The sequence below is a fragment of the Balearica regulorum genome, chromosome 1, assembly GCF_011004875.1.
Source record: "Balearica regulorum gibbericeps isolate bBalReg1 chromosome 1, bBalReg1.pri, whole genome shotgun sequence".
Classification (NCBI taxonomy): Eukaryota; Metazoa; Chordata; class Aves; order Gruiformes; family Gruidae; genus Balearica; species Balearica regulorum.
The window spans coordinates 68,418,496-68,446,487 of NC_046184.1; the positions used below are offsets into that span (position 1 = coordinate 68,418,496).

General features: G+C 47.0%; 1 protein-coding gene across 1 annotated transcript in view; it reads right to left on the minus strand.

Annotated features, from left to right (window-relative positions):
* CACNA2D4 (calcium voltage-gated channel auxiliary subunit alpha2delta 4) overlaps window positions 1-27,992 on the minus strand; it is a 130,569-nt gene that overhangs the window by 52,025 nt on the left and 50,552 nt on the right. The window contains exons 20-27 of the mRNA XM_075756756.1: window positions 27,862-27,923; window positions 27,106-27,173; window positions 26,922-26,967; window positions 25,351-25,448; window positions 23,470-23,563; window positions 22,196-22,291; window positions 19,916-20,043; window positions 16,603-16,683 (exon numbers count right to left, since the gene is read on the minus strand). Of these exons, the coding sequence (XP_075612871.1) occupies window positions 16,603-16,683; window positions 19,916-20,043; window positions 22,196-22,291; window positions 23,470-23,563; window positions 25,351-25,448; window positions 26,922-26,967; window positions 27,106-27,173; window positions 27,862-27,923 (673 nt within the window). The remainder of the gene's footprint in view (window positions 1-16,602; window positions 16,684-19,915; window positions 20,044-22,195; window positions 22,292-23,469; window positions 23,564-25,350; window positions 25,449-26,921; window positions 26,968-27,105; window positions 27,174-27,861; window positions 27,924-27,992) is intronic.

Consider the following 27,992-nt stretch of genomic DNA (forward strand, 5'->3'; position numbering starts at 1 on the left):
GAGGCAAAGAGACAGGATGCTCTGGACTGTTTTAGCATGACTTCCCTTTCACACAGGGAATCATGGGACAGGGGAAGATGTTCTTCATAAAGCAGAAGACCAGGTTGCCCTGGAGGAAGGACTGGGAGAAGCAGTCCACCCACAAGTGTGCATACGCATCGTACCCCCACTCCCAGCACACTGCTTGTGGGAAAGAAGAGGAGGAGGGGGGTTGGCAAAGATGCGAGGAGGAAGGACTCTTCCCCCATGCACTGTATAGCCACTCCAACCATCCCATCTGCTGCAACCGTAGCCCGCTCGAAGGGCAGAACTGGTGCACTGCAGAGTCCGTATGCGTGTTGCTGCTGCTCCACATTCCCAGCAAGCCAGGACTAGACTCTGCCTGCTGGATCCAAACCTCTCCTCCACCTCCCTCTCAGGGGAACTTCTCCCTTTACCATACTGGACTCCGCAATCATACTTGAAAAGGGACTTGAGTCAAAGCGGTATATTTATAGATCTATATTTTACTTGCATCAAATAACGGTGAAATATTGCACAAAACAAATGGGATCTATATATGTGTGTGCGTGTATGTGTGTGCGTGCGTGTGAGTGAGAGATTGTTTTTAAGGGGATAGACTAGAGGTAAAATGAATGGGAGAGGGAAGCAGGGGAAAATGCAGGGGGTGGGGGGTGAAATCCTCCTTTCCCTGCACCTTTCCTGTGACCTATTCCTGCCCAGAACAATTTTTCTTTGTTGCTAATACTATTTTCTATATCTTGTGTTGTGGGGCTGATGATGACCTTGCCCATCCTTTCCTTTTTGTTTTCATTTATAAGGCAGAAAGTCTGGATTCCCCCTAGACAAGGGACTGCTATGTTTAGAAACCCACCCAGGGAAGAAGAAAGGAAAGGGGAGAAAAGAGAGTTGCTGAGAAACATGATGGCTGGCTGCTATAGGTAGTCTCACAAGCAAATACTGTGCTTGGAAGGACAAGCAGAGTATCATAGAATGGTTTGAGTTGGAAGGGACCTCAAAGACCATCTAGTTCCAACCCCCCTGCCATGGGCAGGGACACCCTCCACTAGACCAGGTTGCCCAAAGCCCCATCCAACCTGGCCTTGAACACTTCCAGGGAGGGGGCATCCACAACCTCTCTGGGCAACCTGTTCCAGTGCCTCACCACCCTCACAGGGAAGAATTTCTTCCTAATACCTAATCTAAATCTACCCTCCTTCAGCTTAAGGCCATCACCCCTTGTCCTGTCACTACACTCCCTGATAAAAAGTCCCTCTCCAGCTTTCCTGTAGGCCCCCTTTAGGTGCTGGAAGGCTGCTCTAAGGTCTCCCTGGAGCTTTCTTTTCTCCATGCTGAACAACTCCAACTCTCTCAACCTGTCCTCACAGGAGAGGTGCTCCAGCCCTCTGATCATCTTCATGGCCCTCCTCTAGACTCACTCCAACAGGTCCATGTCTCTCCTGTACTGGGGCCCCAGAGCTGGACACAGTACTCCAGGTGGAGTCTCACGAGAGTGGAGTACAGGGGGAGAGTCACCTCCCTTGTCCTGCTAGCCACACTCAAAATGCCCTCGTTATATTACTGTTTGCAAACAGGCTCTTACTCTGTTCCCCAGCACACCTGGAGAACAGGCTGCCCTAGTGTGACTGACCTGCTGCACTGCCCACAGGCACTCTAGGGAACACGGTACCCAGCATGGTCAGAAATGAAGCTCTCCTGTGGGATGCTGGATATAGAATGAGACCCGGTGCTCCTTATGTGCCCAGGCAATGGGTTCCTCTGGTGTGTAGGGACAGGGCTCCCATTGTCCCTGTAGGGCTAGGCATGGGGGGAATCCCCCTGAATGCACCCTTTGCTACAGGCAGGTGCCTGCCCTTAGGAAACGGTCTTCTGGGGCAGGCAGGTCCAACACGTGCCAGGGTGATGTAGGGGCTGGCAGGGCCACCAGAAACATCCCTTCTGCTCCCCCCACTCCCCCACACACCCACCTGTGGTACAGGCAGGCACATTTCTTGCAGGGAACAGATGGCACTTGTGATTTCTTTTTCTTTTCGTTACTGTTTGAGGGAGAGCAACAAGATTTTCTAAAATGATTGAATGGAGGTTTCTTTGGCATGAGACAGAAAATTTTTAAAGGTATATTATATTTCTGGCTTGTTGTTACAGAAGAATAATAAAGAATGTATTTTCCTATGCTCCTTCTTGTTTCAATGAGATCTCTGACAGTAGCCTTCCCTCTCTCTCCTACCCCCTGCAAAAGCAAACACTGCAGGGATACAGCCAGCCAAACAAAAAGCCCCTGAGTTCCCACATATGTGTATGCCTGTCTGTACACAGTGTTCAAACTTGGAATGAACATGCACATATATACAAAACATATACGCTCTGTCAGTGTAAGCCCCAGGCAAGCCTGTACCTGTAGTCGGGGTGAGGCTGTAGGACTGAATACACAGTCAGTCAAGGTGAGACCCTAGATCTAGAAACACACACACACACAGAGTGCTCCAGGGACACAGCCAGACAAGGGCAATTGTGTAACAAGGATAAGATACTGTGGCAATCAGCTCATTACATAAAAGTAGAAAGGGCCAAATTAATCCCTAGTGTAAGAACGCAGAAGCCAATAGAGTTATATTCAGGTCAAATTTGATTTCAAAAGCTTTTTTCCTTTTCTTTTTTTTTTTTTTTTAATTAGAGCATAATGTTCAATAAAACTTACAGTAACAAACAGTGAGCTATAGGTTCCTACACCTCCAGATTCCTGACCCTCCTGGGCAAGGTTATTTTGAAATGAATGGAAATTGCTATCTAATCCTATTGCACCCCCAAGTACACAAGCTGTCACCCCTCGAGCTAAAAGTCTCTCCACCAGCTGTTCACTGGCTAGGTCTATCACACACAGCTAAGAAGTTTAAATTCCCCACTTCTCTACTTTCAGTGCTAAGCATACACAATTCACCACATACTCTTCCTGTGAGAAAAAGCTCATCCCAATGCATGTGGAACCACAAAAGATGTTAAAGCCCATCACAAGCAAACCCTTGTGCCACCGTACTCACACTGTTATACTCGGCCACCCTGTTATACTCAGTTTGATCTCCAGAGAGAAACGGGGAGCAGAACCCAGATACTCATAATCCGATAACAGCTGAGGCATCTGTTCTGCTGCAAAGGTATGTGCCGCAAGAGAATCACCACTATTGTTTAACAGTATGGTGTCTATGACACATCGTTTAATCTAATTTTGCCATGTAGGTAGAGGAGCGCACACAGATACTACTAAGCAGTTCATATAATACCAGAAATGTGGAGCAGAAAAAAAGCAAAGCCAAGACACTCATCTGATGACTCTAGGCTTTTTCGGTTCATGAATTATTTGGGAGCAGGCTGTGATTTTCTGCAATTTGATTATTATAATTTGCTTATTATTTGATTATTTGATTATTGGCAAATGTATATCTAGTCAAGCACACATATAACACCATATATATACACATGTAATTACATACATACATATATGCATAATTACATACATACATATATATATATAAAAATACATGTAAAATATACAAAATAGAATTCCTCCTCAGTATCTTGTTCATCAGCAGCTTGCTGTGCCAGCTTGAACAGCGTTCGCTAGCACTGATTGGAAGCACAGGTCAGAGGGTCAGCTTCTATTCTCTGATTAGATAAGAGCAAGTCCTAGCATGGGATTTCTGAGGGCCAAAAAGCCTTCCCTCCGAGAATACTGTGCAATACAGACAAAAGAATAAGCGTTCCCTGACGAGTATGGTTACAGAATGGAGTGCAAGTAAATAACGATTTCCTGTGTCATTTTGGGGAGCTCCACATCAGTAGCAGCCCCAGAGACCTGGGGACAAGGCAGCATCCTCACGGCTTTTCTCCCTTCAGAGGCTGGGGAAGAAGCAACCAACAGGGGCCAGACCTCTCCTTCCTACCGCAGCACCATGCTGCGGCCAGGCAGAGGCCACGTGCAGGGCACTGGGAGCCAAGGAGAAAGCAAAGTGCGAGGCTAAGAATAACCCTGCCTTGCGCGGAGCTTCTGGGCCAGGACAACAATGTCCCACTCTTTGCTTGGGGCTCCAAATTGAGATTTGGCCCTTCACATTTGCTTTTTCTGTGTTCTAACTTGGGAATAAACTTGTTTGTTAGAACAGCTGCAGAAAATCAACTCGCAAAGGGCACTGAACGCGCAACAAATGCAGGTATTTCATTTGAGGAAATATGCACAGATGATACACTGAGATATTCAACCAGCTCTGCATAAAGCTCAAGGGAAATATCCAGAGTAACAACAATGCTTTGCATTTCTATAGTGCTTGCCTTTGGCAGCTCTCTGGGAGCTTGCAAACATTAATGAATTCACAGAGGCAGAGATTCAGAGAGTATAAAGGCCAGAAGGGACTTTAGATCATCTAGTCTGACCTTCTGCGTATCGCACGCTACTTGGAAAGTGTGCAGAAAAGAACCACAAACGTTATTTGAGGGTGGCAGAAAACGCCTTGCTGTGAAAGGCTAAAAGAGCTCAATCTGTTCAGCTTATGAAACAGAAAATATAGAAGTTATCCTGTAGAAAGTGCAACTGCGAGTGTTTACATGCAGTAAGGAGAATCTTCCAGAAAGGCATCTACCTTTGATTTAAAAAACATTCAAGAGATGAAAAACCCCCTTTTCCCTTGGTACCTTACTACAATAACTATTCATGCTCACTGTTAGCATTCATGCTTAATATCTCATTTGAATCTGTTTGGTTTCCTGCCACAAGTTTTTGTTATGCTCCTCTCCCCTAGATTAAAACAAACCCAAATGTTCAGTAACCAGCATCTCTCCCTGTGAAGGTACTTTATACCCTAATCAAATCATCTCTCAGTCATCTTTTTAGTAAGATAAGCAGATTGAGTTCATTAAGTCTTTCACTGTAAAGCATTTCCTCACCTCTGGAACAACACTGTAGCACTCTTCCCAATTTTTTCTCCTCCTTTTAGAAGTATGCTCCTCATCCATCAAAATCTGTGCTCTGTGTTGTAGATACTACCTGACTATTGCCATGCAATAGTAAATATCACCTTTCTCTACTCCTCCCCACCAAACAATGTCTCACAGCACACTTGCTAGGCTCTGCGAATGTTGTTCCTACTTTGAAGATGGAGGCACATGGAAATACTGGGGCAAAAACGTAACAAGTCATTTTGAGGGAGCCACATTACAGGAAACTGGCTCTGATCCCACTCATAGACACCTTTATAGTAGTATAAATTCACTGGATTTTAAACAAGAGCCTCCAGATTTATGCAATTCTTGGCAAGAGAAAAATCTAGCCCTTTATTTAAACTGATGGTCCCCTTCTGGCAGTCTCCACTTCCTCATTCACTCATGGTCTCATATGGTTATCTTTCACATCTCTCCCACCGGACATAAATGTCTTTGATTCCCCAGTTATTCTTTCTCTCTCCCCCTTATTTTCATCCTCTTGTGACTGATCATCCCCTTTTCAGCGACTGCCTCTGACCAGCTGCTTTTCAGATTCTCCCTTCTCTGATCTCCTCAACTGTCACTCCTCAGCTGCCACAAAACACACCAGCCCCCACATCCCCATCTGCTTTTTAAAGGCTTGTTATCATAAGCAGGGGCTTGTCCGCTCACTCTTCTTTACTTTGAAAAACCCAAATCAATCAAGAGAAACCACCACGCTGTTGAATGTTGAGAGAGGAGTTTAGGTCAGCCCTAACTTCTGGCCTTCCAGGTGCTGTGCTGGGGCTTTCAGCTGCATTAACAAGCATATTTTAATTCAGTCACGGCTAAAACCATGGAGTGTGTGAATTATATGGTGAAAAGGCTCAGCCTTGTACCCAAAGGGAGTGCTGCGGTGAATGGGGAACGCCCTGACTGACCGCCACGCGGCTCGCTTGCTTGCTGGTAATTGTACTGTGGCACGGTGAAACACGGGACTTTAGCTGTTCCCTGGTGATGGAGAAGGGACTACAGGCTAGCAGAGTCTCATGTCTTTCTATTCAAGGTACCACAACCACCTTACAGACTTTTCAAGCTCCAGCTTAAACCCATTTGTCATTTACCTCAGATTCTGGCTAAAGCTGCATTACCCTAACAGCTGGAAACCCTCTTCTAGTTTTCCACCCTAAATATTTTCATGGCCTATCTATACTACACTGCCTTCATACAAGCCATGTGCTTTAGTTTAAATGTTTCTTCCAAGATGCATTTATTACAGCAATCCTATCCACTGAAGCCTTGGTTGCACATGGTTAAACAAGCAGGGTTCTCTCAGGCTCCTCTCACAAAGTCAGGCTTCCTTTTCCTCTCATCATCTTTCTGTCCTGTCTGTCCCTGTCTCGGCTTGTACTCCTTTGGCCAAAACTGTAACACAAATTAGAGGAGAGGTCTCACAGGGCACAGCACCGATGCATCTCCACCGGGAACACCTCTCCAGGTATGTTCTGGACAACATTTGCTTTGTCCACAACTGCATCACACTATCACTCGCCATCATCCTACCATCATCTCATACAGAAGTTCTCACCATTTTTCTCCTGAGCTTTCTCACGATATGTTTACCACTGAGTCTACCTGACTGCCTTTCAGCAAGGATATCAGGGCAGAACTTGGCAGATGACAAAGATTCCCTGAATTTTGGGGGCAACACAGCCTACACCGAGGATCCTCACTGAGACTTGGCAAAATGGGCCCAACAGTTTGCAGAAGGACGAGGGCTGCCTCCAGTCCTGCTTGCTGTGCTCTCCACCAGATCTCACAGAGTTCCCAGCTTACAGAAGATTTCTAATATTAGTTCTCAAGCATATGACCTTGTCTGTCGTACTACTGAAATTCATTCTGTTTCTGCTACTCCTGCCAAGGTCAAATAAGGCTTTTCCTACGATACCCTGGTCCTTCCCTGTATCAGCAATGCCTTCTAGTGTTGAATCATCAGGACACTTCCTCACTGCCTATTGCTGTCTGAGGCAGGGTCTCAGGTTAATGTTAGCAAAGACTAATCCCATGGCTGACCGTGGGGGAGTGCTACAATTAATCTTTTGCTTGATAAGTGATCTTGCTGCTGCCATCTTCCCAGACTGACTTCTATCTCCCTGCCCCTTACAATTCCTCTGCCTTTCCTGATCTCCTCCAGTTTAACTAACTGTTTCTTACGTGGCACCGTATCAAGTGCTTTACTGAAATACAGAGATGAGACCTTTGAAATTTCTTTTGCCTTTCAGGAAAACGCTCACCTGAAAGCAAGCTATTGGGTTAGTCTGGTATGACCTAGCATTTGAAAACTCGCATTGTCTGACTCCCTTTTCCCCTAATCACTTGGTAATAATTATACTTTCCTTCAAGATCTCCTCTAAAATGCTACAAACATTACAGAGGTCACACTAACAGGTCTGAGACTGACAAACTTATTTCTCCCTATTCCTTAAACCTAACTGCTGAATTTTCACTTTTCCAGCCTGCATGGAGTCACCACTGTGGGTAGAGTTGAAAAAAAATCCTTGCTATAAGCCTGTGTTTCCACATGCCAGCTCTCCCTGGGGCTGGAGAGCCCCCAGGCCCAGCACCGTGAGTGCACTAAGCAGCTTGAGCTGCTGATTCCCAGTAGTCAGCTTGTTTCTTTCCTCAAGGATGATATTGCCATCCTTATCAATAACTTGGGTGCAGAGTCCTCGTTGGTTTTGGCTCAGACTGTACTCTCCTTGATCTTGACTTCACTCTTACTGCCCAGAAGTGGCCTCACTGCTTATCCTTTTTTTTTTTTTTTTTTTCAAATAGCTGAAGAATCTTTTGCTATTTGTTTTAATCTCCTTTGCAAGGTCTAACTCAGCTTGATTTGTAAGCAATCCTCACTTTATCCCTACATTTCCTGACCTCTAAGACATTGCTTTCTTTGCTGTCTGTTCTTTTCCATTCCACATAGGCTCTCTGCAGAGCCAGCTTAAGGAGCCTAAGCAGTTGCCTGTGGTGGCAGACAGATGGAGGACAGCAGAATCAAGCATTGCCATTTATTGACTCCTCCCAGACATGTGGGCTCCAGAATGTCCCCGAAAACTGAACTGCTCCCTCCTCACACTCTAGATTTTGCGCTGCTGCCTGTGAAAGCAGTGCCAAGAGCCAGCAGCAGACCACCCCTTCACACACCCTGGCCAAGCAGAATTGTTCACATCCTATCATCTCCTGCACACACAACATCTCTCCCCTACTTTCCCACTGCCTTGGAAAAGCCTGGCGCTTCCCAGGGCTTCCAAGCAAGGACTTCCAGCCAAGCTCCTCGGCAGGCAGAAGCAGGACGGCCATCTTCCAACCCTCCTTTCTTCTCACACCCTCCGTGCCTCACCACCCAACAGTGTTCCCATACCCACTGCAAACTACCCTGCATGCAGCACCTCCACTTGAAGATTTGCTGAAAGACCTCATACAGAGCAAGGATAGGGAGAGAAAAAGAGAATGGCTATCAGTACAGCCTCTGCATGGTACAGATGGTTGGTGCACAGCATATGAGCATTATGGGGGAACAAGGAATATTGCTGGGAATATTATTGCAATAAAGCTCTAAGCAAACTGGTCTGATCTCATAGTTGACCCCGCTTTGAGCAGGAGGCTGTCTAGAGACCCACTGACGTGCTTTCCAACCAGAATTATCCTATGGTCCTATGAATGGAATTCTGTATCCCAGTGAGGGAAAGGAGGAGAAGCAAAAGGTCTTATGAGGGGAAAGGGCTGGTAGTAGGATTCCCATTACATAGCCTTATGATGAGATTTGCACCTTAAGTGGTTAGGTAGGGCAGGACTCAGAGGAACTCAGGAAGGAAACAGGCTGAGTTTGGTGGTAAAAGGAATGTATCTTAGGAGTAGACTGGAGATGTCCTCAGATCTGCTAAGTTTCTGTGGTTCTCACCCTGCTAAACTTACCTGTTTGTGCCTTGGCTGAATTTAAGCCAAACCATGTCACAAGACATTTCCTATAACCTCCTCTGCTGTAATACTTACCCTCTTCATCCTTACATCCACAGACTGCTTCTGTGATCACTTTCTTCTTACATGACTTTGCTCCTCTGTTGAACTATAGGTCCTAACACAGGTCATGACATCAATTACACCTATGCTAAGGCTATGATCCTTGCATGGACAACAGTGCTTTCCTCCATATACTTTAGATGCCTAGATGTGGGCTGTTGTGGGGGGACACACGTGCGTGAGGCAATGCACCAGCCTTCCAATCACACAAGATTTAGGTTTGCACCCTGCTTGGTCGGAGGTGTTAATCCCACTTGCTTGACAGTCTGTGGATCTTCACACAGCTCCGAATGGAAGGTCCTGGCCCATCCATGACCCTCACAGTTTGTCAGTCCCCCTGAACACTCAGTGCATACTGACAGACTCTACACACTGGGTACACTTCCATGTCCACTGAGATTACTCAGGTACATACCTGTGTGCATACACACAAAACTCATGTGTGTATGTAGCCCCACCACAGACAGAAATAAGTGCAAATTGCTCTGTGAGTATATGCGCCTCTGCACACCCCTGGTTACACACGCAGACGGGTAGCACAGCCACACAACGCACTGCAGAGAAACCGCACAAATCCCCTCACACATTGTACATCTAAACATACTCTACATGCAATGCGCTCCCATGGGCCCACGTGGCCCCAGGCAGAGACACAGGTCCCCGCCTATGCTGGCTAGGTAGGAGTTAATGCAAGAGAGGCCGAGAAGGAAATTAAAAGCAGAAAAAAAAGTTGAAAGCCCAGCACATGATTCTTCTCCTATCACATCTGTGAATCCTGGAGCGCGAGAGTAATTGTCTGCAATGAGTCAGACCAAAAGGCACAAGGAAATGGTTACCATGACAACCTGTGCACTGCTCTAATTCAGCTCAGAATTAAAATGATATCAAATAATTTGCAAGCAAAGGGAACATGGCAAAGGCGCCGGGTGCCAATCTAAAAAATCCAGCTATATGCAAGCCTCTCCTGAGCCAGTGTCAAGGGCTCTTTTCCCTTCAAGCGTGACAACCATGGCAATCAGAGGAGCTATAGAGGCGGCAGTGATGGATAACCTTAGGCTAGAAGATTTCTGCTACGTACAGGCAAGAACGGGCTCCTGGGCTGGAGCTCCAGCCTGGAACAGGCTCCAGGGCTGGGGATGGCCCGGAGAAATGCCTCACCAGACCCCACAGGAGAAATCCCATTGCTCATAAGTTGAGATGATGTCCCATTGAGAAAATACCCTGCAATAGCTGGTGAGGGCAGGGTCTGGGCACAGGCACCCACCAGTGAGGGAATTTGCTCTGTGCTGGGCGAATCATTGCCCGCATGGGCTGAGGAAAGGAAGGCTGATTCACTCCATGTTTTTTTCCCAGTAACTGGTGCAGCATGCAAACTCTGGCACTCCGCTGAGACCACAAAGAAATATTTATTCTACAGAATTGGCTGTTGTCCTCACTTTTCCCCCAACCAAGGGCTCATCCCCAAGGCAATAGGCAACGTCCACACACACAGGGAGGAGGCGCAGTCCTCGTGCTGAAGATCTCACAGCCTATGCAGACAGTAGATACAACATGGCAGAAAAGAAAGTTGCTGATGTCCAGCCAGGGTGTGCAGAATGCTATGGAAGATGTCTCATACTTATTTTTAGCATTCTTCTGAGGATAAAATAAACTTATTTGACTCCCTTACCACCAGTTACTGTCTACGCATGGAGACACCTATACGGAGTTATGCAGGCAGATGCTTGCTCTTTCTGCCTGTTTGCTGACCTGGCTGGAAGATAACCACCTCTGAACTGGGAACCACGTTGCCCCAGCACTAATACCAAACCTTGGCAAAAGGCAGAGTTTGTAAGATCAGAGCCAGTGCAAAACAAGGCAAACACTTCACTTTTGTCTGGCTCACCAAACAGCTTGTGTTTGCCCCAGAAACACCCCAAATAGCAGCCTTTATGCTTACAGGTCTCTCCCCCAAGGCTCAGTATGTAAAGCAGAATGCAAGGGATGGCAGGCAGATTGGTGGATGAAGGATGCAAGAGACACTGGTTTTAGCACACCCACAGAGCATTGGCTCAACCCTTAGGCCAGCCAAATGTGTACCGACTGATAATGGCCTCCAGACAGACATCCTGAGAGGTGGAGAATGCACGGCTGCTGTTAGTACTAAAATGATCAGCATTTCTGCCTTACTGAGTGCCCCTAACACTTTTATGACTGAGCTCCAAGGCACAGCCCCTTCAGATGTCTCTCATTTTATCAGATCAAAGGGATGGCTGAGAAACTGCTTGGGCTTCAGAGATTGCCAGGGGGGAATGGCATCAGGCAGAAACCAGACGTAGCAGGTGGTGGACTGAAAACGAGTTGAGTCTTCCTTCTTTCTATCTATGCTAGCACTGGATGCAGGGGAGACATGATTTCCATAAAGGCACCCGATGATGCCTTGGGAGCTCACAGAAGTCCCTGCACTGAGACAATGTTGGCACAACCTCCAGCATTAAAAGAGAGACAGCATTCCTTCTGAATACTGCAGCACACATTCAAGAGATTGGCTGCTCTCAGGTTTTGTATGGGTAACATTACACTGGTTTCCAAGCCAGCCTAGTGAAATAATTTTAATTCTCCAGATTGGATGCAGCTATTCCCATGTAAAAGATGCTTATCTTATTGTAGCTTATTTCTATGCATTTTAGCAGCTTCTACAGGTGCAACTGTCACTTTCTAGAGAGAAGGTTGAAATGTTTTATCCACCCAAGCAACAAAACTGTAGGAATACAGAATTGTGTGTAGATTAGTTTGAAAAGATGCCACAGCAACAGAACTGCTGAAAAAGCCACCTGCACCTCCTCTCCCTGCTCGCTTGTAACAGACAGCGGGTAGCCAAAATTGGGGACCAAGGAAGAGGATTGGAGTGATGTCAGGCTGGCCAGTAATCACTTTTCAAATGAAGAGTTTCTGTTGGACTGACAGAGGTTGGATTTTAACCAGCAGTATAATGGCAAAATTACTTCCCATTATCTATTTTTCAGATATTTTGGAAAAAAAAAAAAAATCTAAGCTTTTTTTTGAAAATCTGCTCCTGCTGCGAGTACAGAGCTCTTCTGAAAACCCTGGCCTTAATAACTCAGTGTCCCAAAACACTGTCTGTAAAATAGAGACAATATTTCTCTTCTCTCACCCTTCTTTGAGCTTGTCTAGGACTCTCCCCAAATACATCTGTATATACCGTTGGTGTCATTGGATAATGATTTCACTGTGGTCCAATCACTGCAGATAAGAACTAACAGTAACTTCCAATATAAACAGAGGAGAGAGGTATTGTATAAAATAAGCTTGCATTTCCCAAGTGCCCATTTGGATTTTTTTTATTGGGCATCATGGAGCCTGTGCATGCCCTGTGGTTTGCTGCTATTGGCCATTTCCCATCCCTGAGACACAATGATCATGGCAAGGAACCTAATGGAAAGAAACTCCTACCTACCCCTGTTGGGACCGGGAGCCAGCTGACAGCCACGTAAGTCGAACGGCGAGAAGCTCAGGCAATGAAAGAGACGTCATACACAGCCCAAAGTGACAGCTAAACTCCTGCACAGATTCCAGCAGTTTCACTGGGGCATTAAATCACTAAAAGCTTCTGTCAGCAACTACATGTGATTTCTGCTGCGTACCCCCTGAGGACCAGAAAGCCCCAGGCTACTGACTCACGGGAGGGAGCAGATGACAGTGCTAACTGGGGCAGGACATGGCTTGGGGAGAGAGCCATCACAATTCCTTATTTTTCATTTCCAACAAAGTTAGTGTGCGTGAAAGGTACTGGACTGACATCCCAGGAGAATAGCTGCCTTCTAATTAATTATAATTAATCATCCAGGCATTACTTAATGTTTGCATAGTGCTTTGAAGTGCCAAAGTACAATATAGCAGGTAGATATTATTAATTCAAAGAAACAGGTATAGCCAAGCCAGGGGTAGGTTTGCCTGTGTGGCTTCGCACCAAAAAGACCACATCAACTCAGCTCATGCAAGTGGACCCTCCCTTGGCTCCACCATGTCCTCCAAAAGACCTGCGGGTACCTCGAGCCCTTTGTGTGTCCCCCACGTGCCCCAGGTATGGGGGCTTGACCCGTGGGGGAAGGAGAGAGATGGGTAAAAAGGGGAGAGGGCAGGGTAGGGCATAGGACACCACTTTTCCATCCTGAATTTGGCCACCTCCCCACCTGTCCTTGTGCGGACTAGCCTCTCTAATGGTGACAGGAGCATCTCGCTCTGCCCCTCAAACCCATTCTGGGATTCCCTACAGAGCCAAGTCAGACCGAAAGAGGAGGAAGGAGGCCCCTGTACTCCCCTTCCATCTCTGGCCTCAGCCCTCCAGCCTGGCTGCTCTCTAATCCCAGCTGGCTCCCATGCTCCCTCATGCCCTGACAGTGTCCAGGCCTGTGTCATCTTCCTGGACATTTGATTTTACCAGTTCGCCTTTCTCTGCCTTGGCTGGAGACTGCCATTCAGCTGCCAGAAGAAAAGGGGCCCGATGCTCCCTGTCACTGGCATCCTCCCCACAGGGCACTGGGGGTGCTCCCTCCCCACAGGCATGGCCGTAAATCCTAGAGCTTAATTTTTCACTGCATGCATAGCGAACATTTCAGAGTGCTTACAAATCCCCCCCCAAGCACCTTCAAGTCAAACAAGTGACAGTAACAATCAGTAGCAGAATGACAGGCCAGTTCATACCACTTGCACTTTTATAGGGGCACATAAAAAGCCTCTGTTGTTCCCCTTTTACAAAACTTTAACAGCATTCACCCACAAACTACAAGTCTACGCAGATATTTGGCTTTCTGGGAACCAGTGCTGGGTACCAAACTGAGTTCTGGTAGTATCCTAACTCTAAATGAACACAGTATCAAGCCCGCTGAGGGCTGATGCCATCAGAATAACAATAACAACAATCCGCATCCCATTCTGCTCTGATTGCCTCTTGCTGTGCCTCCACTCGCTCCCTGTCCTTCACCTCTCTCCTGTACCCAGGATGGTATTACAGCATTGCCCAGCATCATTTGCGCTGCAGCCTCTGCTGTGGGGTGAAGTCCACTAGAATCAGGTCCTAGCCACTCAGGATGATTTTGCTAGTGTGAGGGGAGATGAAGAGACACCTACATCCTTATTCTCAAAGCTGCTGTTCTCAAGATCAAACAGTACTGCAATAGGTAGTGTGACCACAATTCTTTTCTTTTCTTTTTTTTTTTTTTTTTTTAAACCACTACTGGTATTATGAAAGATTCAGTTGATGAACCTAGTCATTACTGGAAACAAAACAGATGGTAACATAGTACCTTTTTGCTCCCTGAAACCCCCAAGATGTGTCGTAAGCTTACACCCAAGCCAGCAGATGGGACATACATCAGCAAACCCTTGCACTGACACTGAAGTCAATGGGGGCTACAGCTGCAGACTTGAAGGCTTTTGGACCCTGTGGGAGAAATTCTTTCCCTCAGTGCTGCCTTACAGCCCATACTTTAGATGAAATATGGGTAGTTTTCCTCAATGCCTAAGAAACAGAATAAAGAATGAATGTACGATGTGTGGAAATAAGCAGAAGATGCTTGTGGTCAGGTGACCAAATGTGCCTGCTAGCAACAGGGACCGTGGCGTCTTTAAGGAATGAAAGCAATTGAGAATTCATTTCTGTGTCTCAACTTCTGTGGTTACCAGTGAGGAAACTGGTTTGTTCCTCATCATTTCCACAAATGACAGAAATTTATTTATTTATTTACTGTTTTAACATGACTTCTTTCCCTACCCTCTGCTGCTTTCTCCACCCTCCTCTTCCCTCTGCAGAGGATCCTGCCCCTTCACAGCACGTCCACACAGACAGTTGATTCAGCATTCAGCATAACTGAGGGGGTGGAAATCTGCACAGGGGTTGTGAAAAGTGCTGCTGACAGAAAAGAAATGGCTCCATCAGGGGCAGATCCTCCTGCCACTTCTTCTTGCTCCAGCTCTTCCACCCAGAAGTTTCCTTCCTTGTATTTATGCTGAGTGCCAGATGAACTGCTTGTGTGCCTCTGCTGTAACTCACAGGTCAGGAGAGGGAAGGAAAAGAACCATGAAAAACAATCTTTTTTTTTTTTTTAAATGTTTTTCCTCCTCCCAAATTCATGCCTAAAAAAATGCCACTGTGCTGCACAGAGAGTCTTGGTACAGTTCCAATGCTATTTCATTCTCTGCTGTGTACATTCATAACAGTACCAGCTAGTATCAGTTTTGAGAGCAGTTTCTGTGACCCAAACACCTATTTAATATGAACTTTACTGAAACCATCTCTGTTTCACAAGGGTCTCTGGACAGACTTCATAATCATTTTCTGGCTTTGGGCTTGAAATGGTGGCATATTAGTGAAAAGTGCTATTTCATAACACCCCTCCTTCAGCTCACAAGTGGTTTCTCAATGCCCAGGTGATACTTAAAGAGTAGCACTCTCAACTGGAAACTTACTGAAAGCCTGGAAATTAAGGAACTCTTCATCAGTAGAAGTTAAACTGCCATAGTTTTACTGACTAGTAGTACTGAAGACCATTCATTGTATCCTACCTAGCCTCAGCAAAAGCAATGGCTGATTCTCTGATCTGAAGGTATCTGCTATGTGGCCTTCTCTCTACTGGATACTCCTATAACAAAGTAATTGTTTATTATCTATTCTACTCAGTCATTCCTTCCACCATAAAGGACTCCATTAACACTAACCATTCTTTCACAAGCAGCTTTGCATCTCAGCATGTTTCTGTAATAATATCTCCATTACCTGTTCCATCAACCTCTTCCCTTAGTCAATGCTTCCAGGTCTAAAAAAAATTCCACTGAGCTACATCTTCTCTTACCCCAATACTCCTACACAGAGTATTTAAGTTGAATATGATGTCAGCATTATTGATTAATGTTGCTTTGTTTCGTTAAACGGCTGCTCTGTTTCACTTCTGAGCTTGCTGTACTTCTGTAAAGGCTGAAGCAATTGCTGCAGAAAATGGTAAAGCTTCAAAAGCTTTGGAGTTCTGTTGGAAATAATGTAATTTACAAATTCTCCAAAAATAGGCACAGTCTAGTGAAGGTCTGCCAAAAGGGGTTTAAAGCACAGATACAAAGATAAGTTTGGCAATCTATATGCCTGAGTTGGAAATCTAGCAACAAGTCCATTCCACCAGCAAGAGCTATTTTTCAGCTGAGATAACGATGGAGATGCATGAACATGCTGTTCTTCCAAAAACAAGTGTCTCCTGCAAACAGTTCAAAACCTGCACAGACTTTTCAGCCTCCTCATGCTCCAGAGAAATAGTCTCAGTCCACAAATTCACCAGCATTGAAGATGGGAAGCTTCCATTCAAACAGCCAGTTTCCCTTTCAAAAGCCTATCAGCCATTCAGTATCTGTTCTAATATTCTCTGTTTAGCCTAGTTTTCAACATCACAAGCTATTGTGCCTCCCATCATTTCCCTTGAATGACAAGCTAACAGCTCGCAGCTCCCACTCTCAATACAAGATGTAACCATTTCATTCAAGGTAAAAAGAGAAACCAGAATGTCCTACCTGCAGCAATACCCATCTTCCCATCCACAGACACAGCCACAGCTGTGCTCACTGTCACCACTTTTGGTAGGCCACCTCCCTCTGTCAAGACACAAATAGAGCAGGCTTGGTTAGCTTACTACCAGAGAAGAGTAAAACACAGCGGGAGCAGCTTGCTCACACACTTTCACATCCAGGCCAGTGTGTACACATGCCTCAACCCTGAAACATCCAAGAGTCTGGAGGACTGCATCTTTCAAGATACATAAGCAAGGGGCTATGAGTAGATTTTTTTTTTTTTCTTCTAGATAATGTGCCATGATAAAAGTAGCATCCTTAGCACAAAATGTAAAGGACTGGCCTCCTCAATTTTGGGCATGTAGAGTTTTTCTTAGGCCAGAAAGCTGCTCTGCTTCATGTACCAGCTGAACTCTGTAGACAGAGGAGAAGCAGGACAGGTAATTCTGACACCAACTCTCGCACACCAAAGGCCAGGCTTACGCCTAGCTCTGTTACCCAAGCCAGGCCAGCACTACAAACTGGAGAGACAGACACAGCACTTCCAGGTACTTCCAGGGTGCACTCCATTTCAGAAACAAAGTCTTCTGGGGCTTTGCTGCCTAAACTCTGTTACATCCCAGGGTCTCCCAATTATTCTTCAGCTGCTGCTTTAAGCATCCTGAAGGTCCCATGTCACATCTGCCAGCCCTGTACAGATCTCTTAGCTCCCACAGGACATTTAAAATAGCATGGCTGGATAGGTTTAAGCAACTGAACCCCACCTCCTCTTTCTTTGTTAGTGCAGTTCTTTCAGCCTGCAATTGTTCATGTGACAGATTCAATTTCTGTATTTTTTTTTAAGTGATTAGATTAGCTTCAGCTGGGGCACCTCTTTTGGAACTGCCAGGGGACAGTTTGAAGGTCACTTGAAAGGCACCATCAATTTAGCCTGCAATTGATTCTCTCCTCGCATGCTGTACGGAAATCCCTTGCTCAGGCAGATGGGTCAGGGATTCTTTCCTTCCCAAGAGCTCCAGCATTTGTTCCTGCCTTCCATTTCTGCCTTCATCCCTGGGGAAGGTACCCAGTGTGTCCAGAGCATGATTCAGTGTCTACCACAGTTCAGTCTGGAGTCTCTCACTTTTTTTTTTCTTTTTTTTTTTGACTGAAGCCAGATTAACTTGCTCAAGGATGTCAGAAATAGCAAAGCCCTTGTGAAACAAATAACTGGCCAACTTATGCTCACACGCCTTGAACCTGATCCTGCTTTTATGGTGAACCCCAAATGTCTTGCTCTTCCTAGGATGGGACAAAGAATCAAAATACACTTAGCATCTCTAGAAAAAATAAACAGCCCATACATGAGAGATCTGGGCTGTAAGAACAGTTCTACTGGACTTGCAAACCTTTCCCTGCCATCATCTTCCCTCTAGGACTTTTGGATGCTGGAAGGAGGTGCCCTGCATAAATTATTCTGATGACCTACAGCCATTCCTGCTAGTTTCCTTCCCAACAGGGAGGTCTTCAGGCTCTTCCCTTTTATGTGATGAGAAGGGTATCTGCCAGGAAAACCCAGTCACAGAGCAGCCATGTAATGAGTCATGTGGAAAGCATGAAAGGGGGACTTTGGCATCTAATCATCAAGAATTTCTTAAGAAATTGGGCGGCCTGTTCTGGCCAAAAGGTGTGGCACGCCTGCTTCATTGGATGCCAAGGAAGGGCTTGGACTCTGCTCTGACAGTGAAGCACTATTATTTCCTGGCTCTTCACAGGCATCTTGTGTGATCTCATGGATCACAGTCTCTCTAAGCCCAGCTGCTCCTCTCTAAAGAGACAAAACATCACCTCTACAGCTTAGAGCACAAGGTCTTCCTGGCCAGGCACTACTTCCTACATTGTGGCTGTAGGGTCTCCCAGTGAATGGGGTCCTGCACTTGATTGAAGCTTCTGGCCAATAACCATGTAATACAAAAACCAGTGGCAGCTACTTGTCTTTTGTCTTTATCCATGCAAAACTACCTGTGACTTCTAAGAAAGCAACATCAAGCCACAATCCTGGTTTAGCCAGCAGTGACTAGTGGGGCCAGGGTAATGGCTGCCTTAGGAAGCCCCACGGAGTGTCACTGACTGGTTTTCTAACCCATGCTCTCTTCCAAAGAGCAAATGCCATGGCATGCAGGGGAGTAAAACGTCCCTCCTGCCATGCCTCCCCCTCTCTCCCTATTTGCCTTTTAAGTGAGATGTAAGGGTGCTGGGCAGAGAGAGGTTTTCATGGAAGGTTTCAAGTATTTTCTTTTTCCATTCCTCTCCCTTTGCATCCTAGTTCATCTCTTGCCTCCCAGTCTGGTTTTCTCCTCTTTGCTACTTGCTTTCCCACCCACCAGCCTCCCACCACTGCGCCACAAAAAGCTTTAACAGCTAAAGTGCTGAGCTCCGTGACAGAGATGGAGTGCTAGGGGCCAGGGAGGAGCACAGAGGGGATTTCTGCCTTCTGTGTAGGAGTCTCACATGAGTATTTTGTTTTGATTGTTTCTTTCTAGGCTCTCCTGTTGTCTTCCAGCCTTTGAGGAGGTCCTGGCTGGCCCTGCAAACTCACAGGAACCAACATCCTAAGCAAGAGACACTGAAAAGCCACTCCTTGCTTACCTCTCATGTTTGAGCTCCTTAGCTGGACAAGAGGTGGCATAGTCTAGTAGTATGATGGGACAGGGGACCAGTGAGACACGCTCACCAAGAGGAGGCTCTGGAAAAGCCTTCCCTTTTCCTCCACCATCTTCCATAACAAAAGCATTCTTTCCTGTCATGGGAAGTGGTGATGGAAAAAAAATGACACCCTCTCAGACTTCTTGACTGAGTGCTTGCTGATCCCTCATCAGTCCTAGCTGTTACTGTCATCCAATTCTCCTGATGATGTTCCCTCCCAGGCCTGATCACACGTACGTGCCTAATTCCTTCTGCGATACCTTTCCCTTCTCCTTCTCACAGCTCATGTGTTCTCCAGCCCCACAAGTACCTTACGGTCCCCCGCCACCTGCCTCCCTAAATCCTTTGGTCTCCCCAGGCCCTGCTTTTCCATGCGTTCTCTGCAACCTCACGTCACGCAGCCCTGACTGCCTTCCCCACAGCCTGTAGCTTTGTCTTTCTGCTGTGTCCAGTATCTTGGCCATGACTCCTCCACTTCTACACTGGTGTGAGGATAACGCCAAGAAGCCAGGTCTCAGCACCTCCTGCTAGGCGAGAGGCGGTGATAAAGGGATCAGGATGAGGTGGTGTGGGATGCAAGATGCAAAAGGCTTTCTCTTCCCCTTTCCTCTGGTGTTCAGGCTGGGGTTACCTGAATCATCTTCTGAGACAATGCTGTAGATGAAGCTCCCAGGGGGATGCTCAGCTGCCCGGCGGTACCACAGAGGGAAGTGATCCATGGTGAAGATACTTTCCTTGTCCTTCCGTGTCAGGAATTTCCTGCCGGGAGAAAACCCAGGGCAGCCTTTGTACATGGTGGGGAGGAGCAGCAGCCCTCCTCGGGGCAATGGAATGGTACCCCTGGGGCTGGGCACACCACCTGCATCACCTGGGGCTTCCTCTGCGGTGGAGGGAGCCCGGGGATCCCCGGGTGACGGAAACACGCCAGCAGCAGGGTTCTCGTGGGTTCTCACCCCTCGCCCCGGGGACTCTGGGACGGTTTGTGAGGCTTCCCTCGCTACCCAAACCCGGACGTGGCTGCATTGCCCCCCCTGTGCCTCGCACGCCCCAGCAGATTCGGGTCAGCGACCGACCCCCGGGACGGGCTCAACGCTCCCACCGGCGGCCGAGCCGCTGACGGCCAGACCCCCCCACTCGCTCGCCCGCGGCACAACCGCCGCCGCTTGCCGTCAGCCCACGGGGGTCAGCCCCCCCCCCGGTCCCCGCCGCGCCGGGGCCAGCGCCTCCGCCGGCCGCCCGCCAGGTGCCGCTGTTGCCCCGGCCGAGGCCCTTGGCGGCGCCGCCGCCGGCCCCGAGGGCGGGCGAGAGGAGGCCGCGGGCTGGCAGCGTCCCGCCGGCGGCAAGGCGGTAGCTGCTGCGGTGTCCCGCGGCTTCCAAGGTTTTAGTGCCTGGGGAGCGCGGGAGGGAAGACGTCCCCCTTCTCCGCCTGCCCCGCGGGAGGCAGGTTACACTGTGAGGAGCAAGGGGCAGGGCCGGGCGTGAGAAGTGAGGCATGGCGGGTGTGGGCGAGTGAAGCCACGCTGGCCTGTGGCCAGTCGGAGTCTGTTAATTACTGCGGGAGAATGGGGAGCAGGTGAGAAAAGCGAATTAGGCAGTCTCCTAAAAACAAACAAACAAACCAACCAACCCAGCCCAACCAAAAACCCGATGCTGCTGCTGCTGCGGCTAAATATTGAACTCCTAGAGATGCATGGACTGAAGTACTTGAGGCAGCGGGTGCTCCTGAAGGCAAAAGGATGAGTCCTGAGGGCATGGCAAGACAGGCAGTGGGTGCTCAGGAGAGACCTCTTGAAAATCAGGTCATTGGCTTCCCTGGAGGTCCCTACGTCTTCCCTGACAAATCCCCTTTGTTTTCAGGCTCTTGTTTTGCTGTATATTTTGATATAATGATAATTACTAATTTATACAGTTGCTTCCTTTCAAGGGATTCCAGAAGCGCCTCTCGTGTGATGTGCGGTGGTCTGTCACCGCAGCATGGTGACTGCGGCCGTTTAAAAGCACTGAATGATGCTCCTGATGAGCGGTGTGGGATAGGGAATCGTCATATCGGCCTTGTGTAGCACACGTTGTTTTCTCCCTCGTTGCCAGAGCCCGACTACTCTGACTTACCCAGACTGCCTCAAAAACATGAAGAGTGTCACCTTTCAGGCACAGCAAAGCTCTCTGCCTTGAATGTATGACTTTTATTTGGAGAACTTGGAGACAGTGAAACAGCTGCCAAGAAGCTAAGGACCACCACTGACACTGTCTCCTTCTGTTCCATCTGCTGGCGTGCCTCTGTGACCTGTCCTTTCTTACAACAGCATGCACCAGCCTGCGTATTCAAAACGCAACAAAAATGCAAACTATACCCTTTCCATGTCAAAACTCTCCACTGAACATACACTTTTGCCTTGAGGGAGAGGACAAGAGAATGAATCATATATGACAGATGTCAATCACATCACTTAATGCCTCACTGGAAGGCACTGGGATACTACTGAGATGTGGACAATGTAAGAGGCAAAACAGAATAAACCTGGAAGAGGAATTGAGACAGAAAGATCAAACCTAGCCAAGCTGGAATGTCACCAGGGCACTGGAGTGCAGAGCCTCTGCACTGCAAAATGGTCCTGGGGATATATAGTAACTGTGGACATTTTCTCTGCTAGCTGACTGAAGTCAGGGAATGATTGAAGGCTTTCATTGAAATGAATGCACTTTAGGACACTATTTTAAGAAAAACTCAAAAGGATCATAAGAAGACAAAGGATCCCTACCACCCCAACTCTGTAAATCAGCACCCATGCCACCAAAGTGTTGCTTCCTTCTTTTTCTGTCTCCCCAAATACATTTCTAAGGCTGGTGGTGATTTCGTGCTGCCCCTTCAGAGTCACTGAGACAACCCCCTTAGTGCAGTCTAGGGACTTACCTGTTAGAAATTTTCTCAGAACCCACGTATAGGGCACTCCTCATGAGTCCAGCCCGAGTGCCCAGAAATGCCATCTCAACACCTGTCTCAGTCTCCCTGTGGAACAGAAACACACAAGCAGAAGCAAACAGTTCTCAGAAGAGCAGCCATCTCCCTGCCCCAGGGTGAGGACCTTTCAAACTAGAAGCCACACCTGGAGACGTGGTCCCAAGTAAGTAGACTTCTAAGTAGACCATAAGTTCCTCTCCTCCTGCTAGCCCTGCTCCAGGCTGCCCGCATGAGGCTGAAGTGAGGGAGAGGGACTGCAGAGAGAGAATGGTTGTCTCAGGCATGCAGGGGATGGGCAGTAGATTGATTTGGGCACACCTTGATGGAGGTATCAAGGGTGCAGATGGGACAGCTGGATGGCGGACAGCCTGCTGCAGTGTGTTGGCCTTAAAGTGAGGGGGGGTGTGTGTTGCTGTAGCCATTTAAAGATGCACTGATAATTGGGTGTGACAGCATGACTGCCACTGGTTCAACCTCTGTTAGTGGTAGGGATACTGGTAACTGAAACAGGGACAGGAGTCTCGTGGCCATGAATCTGTGCAAGTAGCACGTTGTCTGCTGAAAGAAGATTTGTGTGACGTGATACTAGATACTACAAGCAACAGGTGCCTCACTAGAAATAATAAAGTAGAAAGTTGTTTGCTGAAGCCAGCCTGCCCACTCCCTTTCTGAGGCTCAGTCTGAAGCCATCACCAACAGAGACTAGATCAAACTCCCTTTACTTCACTGCTGGAAAAGGAGCACATTCCTGGCCACCTGGGATGGAACTTCTGCTACAGTCATATGGGAAGTTGAGCCAAACCACACCGGTGCTGTTCAAAGGGACAACTGAAATGGTCTCAGCTGCCCTGAGATATCAAAATCTACCAACTAAAGAGGCAAATGCAGTGCATCTGAGCTAGGTGCTGCAAAGAACTGATGCTGAACACTCCCTGCAGTGACACATCTGGATCACTGCTGTCCTCCAGTGATATTCAGGCAAACTCACCAAACTAAAGGCTTCCCTGAGAAGGCCCAATCTGCTGGAGTCCACTCCTGATTGATAGACGCTTTTTGAGTTATTTCTAAAGTTACGAAGCTATTTCTATCAGCTTTTGGAGCTATTTCTAAAGTTTTTTGTATGCCGTGCAAGGATCTGTGACTGTTTCAGGCACTGCATAAGCCCACAGCATCTGGAGATGCATCTTCAATGGTGTTTTACTCATAATTATTTCTCATACACTTACATAGACATATTGAGGGCTAGTGTTGTCCAGTAGGCTTCCATGGGTGCAGTGACCACTGCATCAAACAGCACTTCCTGGACCAACTCCTCATCACCTAAGAAGAAGAGAGAACAAGAATCAGACATCCCTAGATGTCTTAGAGAGTTCCTTACTATGGAGCATTTGCCTGGTCCAGGACAGTGAAGCAACATAGCACAAAAACAGGCCTTCCCTTGCAGGGCTGAGAACAGGACCTACCAACCTGGATGGCAGAGAGCTTCTAGGTTTCCTGTAGAAGGACACCAGACACGCTGTTCTACTCTAGGAGCTTCTTCAAAGCCCCTAGTGAGTTTTTCATGGCTTCTACTCTGTCCTTTTCTTCACTGGCTTCTGTTACCCCTCTGTCCTTCCTGTAAATCTCACTAAATGCTGCCCTGTCCTGGCTTACCCCAGATGCTCAAGCCAGTCTAGGCTACCAGTCTAGTCCAGCCTGGACTGGGAGGTGTTTAGGAAGGTTGAAATATGCCACGTGCTAAATGGCATACTCTAAGATCCCATTTATTTGACCTGTTTCATTTCTGTATTGCCTTGCCTGCATTCATGTCGTGCTGTGAGAATGTGATGGCTATTATATTGCAGATATGCCCCTTTCGGTGCTGGTGTACAGGGAGCCAGCCCCTCCGTTTCGCTGTTTCTGCCTCCACTTACTGTGTTGAGGTCCCAGGTCTCCCCTAATATTTTCTCCCAAATTCTTCCAACTTTCTCCTTTCTTTGTCACAGTTGTCAGAATCCATTTCTCCATCCTTGCTGTCATTCAGACCTCAAAACCAGATCTCACTAGCAGATCTTTCCCTCCTCAGGCCCCACATGTCTAGGATGTGTCCAAATCCTATTCATTTTTCCTCCACAGCACTTCCAAATCTGTGTGTTTCTCACAGTCAGCTCTCCTGAAAATTTCCTCCTCCTCCCTGGCCTCTTCAGCTCATACATCTCTTTTCAGCATCCTCCAAAGACAGCCAGGAGGGTCTGCTCACACTGTGCAAGAGAGGAACAATTATGGAATTACATTTGTTTTTAGTTTGAAGAGACTCCTATCCTTGTGCCAAAGGTTTGTGCCTCTCAGGTGGAGCATTACGTGCAAAAGCTTGTACTTGGCACAACTGGGGGGGGCTGAAGCCATGGAGTGTGTGGTGGGCTGAAGGACATCCTAAAGCTAAATTGCTGTAGGGAGCTCCCATGTACAGCTTCCTGCCTCTGCCCCCCGACAGAGATCCCACTCCGTAGCGGTGCTCTATCAGCTGCTTGTGTGGCTACGCAACGCTTGGAGAATGGGACCTGGTGCAAGGGATGAGCAGCAGGGGGAGCAGGAAAGATAATCATTCTGTAACGTTTTTTTTCCCAAAATCAGTTACCAATTCTGTTTGGAAAACAAAATTAATTATCCTTGTTCTGAAAGAACCCATCTGTCTAGATGGCACAGTGCAGCGCTCAGAAGATGCTGGCTGGGGCCCGGGGAGCCGAGTAGTCACAGCAGCTTTCCTGGCTCCTCCTGCCATCGCCCTGTCTAGCCCAGCTGGTCAGTCTGTCTTCAACATGGTGTGCAGCCCCCACCAGGCTCCATTCAAGCCTTTCATCTTTCAGTGTTTCTTATGCTGAGACCTTCAGTGAGGCTGACTTATGTGACGGCTTTGAAATGGAAAAAAAAGATCCTCTGACAGAGACAAGGAAGTGGATCCTCAGCTCATTTCCGCATGTGAATTAAGTTGGGCTTGAGTTCAGTCCTGCCTGGGTGAGCAGGTGCCACAGGAGCTCAGTCTGACACCAATCAATTTGTCACAGTCCCCTCTCCCCCATGATGGGTACAGGTAACCCCAGCAGGGCCCTTCAGTGCCTGGGACTCACATTCCAGGTCAGGTTCCTCTCCGGTGAGGAAACGGATCACAGCCTCCAGCTGGCTGAGCTTCCGGTGGTCCGGGTCAATGTCAGTGATGCAGTAAATCCTGGTGGGGAGGGGAGAAGAAGCCCGCAAGGGCAAAGAGAAACCACAGTCAAGGAAATGCTCCTGGAAAATAATAACTGCAAACAAAAATTCAGTGAGAAAGCTTGGGCTGCAAAGATTTTGCTGCTGCTGCATGCTGTGCCCACTCAAAATTGAGCAATGTAGCTGTAAGTCAAACCCTACCAATAAACCAAACACCAGCTAATCCAACTGCTGCACATAGTAGGGCTGCTGTTATGTTCTCCAGCATAAGCTCACAATGCAACACACCAGTCCCAAATCCTTCCAGCAGTTATCTGTATTATATGTTGTGTAAAAGATGTGTACCTGTGTCTATATAAACAGTAACAATGTGATGGAGAGACCTGAAAAGCAGAGGGTCATGTGCAATGTGAGTAAGACAAGGTTGGGAGCAGAAAAAGCAAGAGGCAGAGAAACAAAATGTGAGATGAGAAATCATCTTGCAGTATGATATGGTGGCAACAAAAGCTGTCCCAAAGGGACACAGCTGCAGGAGCCTCAGGACACAATATGGGGAGAAGAGGGAGAATGTATTACAAATGCTCTGTATTATAAAAATAACCAGTCTTCTAATCCTGCTTCCAATTTTGACTGCTTCATTGTCAGGAGAAGGGAGAGGAAGGGGTTATAAGAGAGATTTACAACTCATAAAGGGGCTGAAAGGAGTGATTTATGAGAGAAGTCTAAGAGAAATGAATATGTAAAGTGTGGTAAGCTGATACGCCAAGTTAGGAGTAGAAGCAGGAGAAGTCACTGCTTGTGTCTCAAATGCGCTGCCTATGAAACTTGACAGTGTAATGAGAGGTGTGAAGGGCTGCAGGGCTTCTTGAATATAGTTATTTTGGCTTTGATACAGGCTGGGTTCATGTGCCTGAGTGTAACTGAATGTTGGGTTCATGAAAATCCCAAACCTCACAGCAATAAATGGAAAGTGCCATGCTTCACCTTGTTTCATATCCAAACCAAGCAAAACCATAAATTATGCTTGCTATTGAAACAGGGGTCATAAATCACCTCCATGTTCACTAGAAATTAGGTCTAGGCTCAGTTCAGAAGAATGCCAACCAAAAATAAGCTAGGATTTAAAAAAGCATTTCAATCTCTTGCCAAGCTTGCAACAAAATTTCGTGACAGGTCTGACATACTGTAGGTTTTATAGCACAATTCTGAGCAACATGAGGAGGAACAAAATGAGTCTGAGCACAGAAGACTAAGGATAAATCTCATGAGATGTTTCTTAGCAGAGGGATATGCTAGGCCTTGGTGAGATCTCCCAAGGAAGAGGTGGAACTGAACTGACTGGAGACAATCTGGTCTTTGCAGGTACAGCCCCTGAGCAGCACTGCTTTTTCTGTAGGCCACAGAGGGCGGTAAACTCAAGCCAAATCGCTGGGAACTTTGCCAAAATCTCATGATAACGTCCTATGTCACTGACAGGATTTCCTCCACTTACCATTCATTTGCTAAAGACAAGTCTGGCTGGAGCAGGTCGTGCAAACCTGAAACCAGACAATACACAGAGTATTTAGTTAGGTAGCACACAGGCTGATAGAGGCTGCGAAGGAGAAGTGAAGCAGTGAAGTTCAAAGTAGCTGCCTTGTCCCTTACGACAGTGTGGCTGTTTCAGATTAACCTACCTTCTTCCACTGAAGTGTTCCCCAGCAGAATGTACTCCCCGTGTCCCCTGGACAGCACAACACCCAGGCTGCAGGCAGGAAGGCAAATAGAGGGCTTGTAAGCAAGGAGAGGTGTAATCCCTAAACATGACACTGCGTTCCCTGCAATTACAACCCTTAAAGACATTAACTCCCTCCACAGCTATTAAAGAAAAGAACATCATCAAAAGAGGATTAAGTGAGATCCGATTTCAGCACAAGAGTCTAAGGAACCTATCTGTAGAGCTATGAGGCATTTTTGGTGACAATTTTTTTGGCCAACATTGTAGGTTCAGGTCAACAATAACATTTCTCAAATCTGTACCAATTTCAAACCACTTCAGCTGGGGAAGAAACACAAAATAAATTTGTGCTTGATTTCTTCTGTGATGTTTTATAATTTTCATTTATAGCAATGTTTTGTTTAGAGCCATACACCAGAAAATAAAACATATTCTGAGTGGAACTGAAAATTGAAGATGTCTCATTTCTCTGAAATGAAACAACATCCTTCACCTAAGGTACAGCTTTTAGACTCTGAACTTAAGATAAATCATAATATTCCTTTTGCGTTGACCCCAAACAGTATTTTAATGGCTATAGGAACAAAGAACTCAGTTATTCACACTGCTCTACTCATGAGTCATAGCGAGTTTTATGAAGAAAGGGGACCAATTTACTGTCCCTGATGGCAGACTTCTGATACACCATATTGGTGTCATGTGAGTCCTTGCTCACCTGAAGGGTGTGCCACTGATGTCCGTGAAGAAATAATCATTGGTGAGGAAGAGAACTCGTTTCTGGAATAAGAGCATGAATAAGAAAGTGAGAGACCATCTGACAGACCAAGAGCACAGTGATGATGGGGA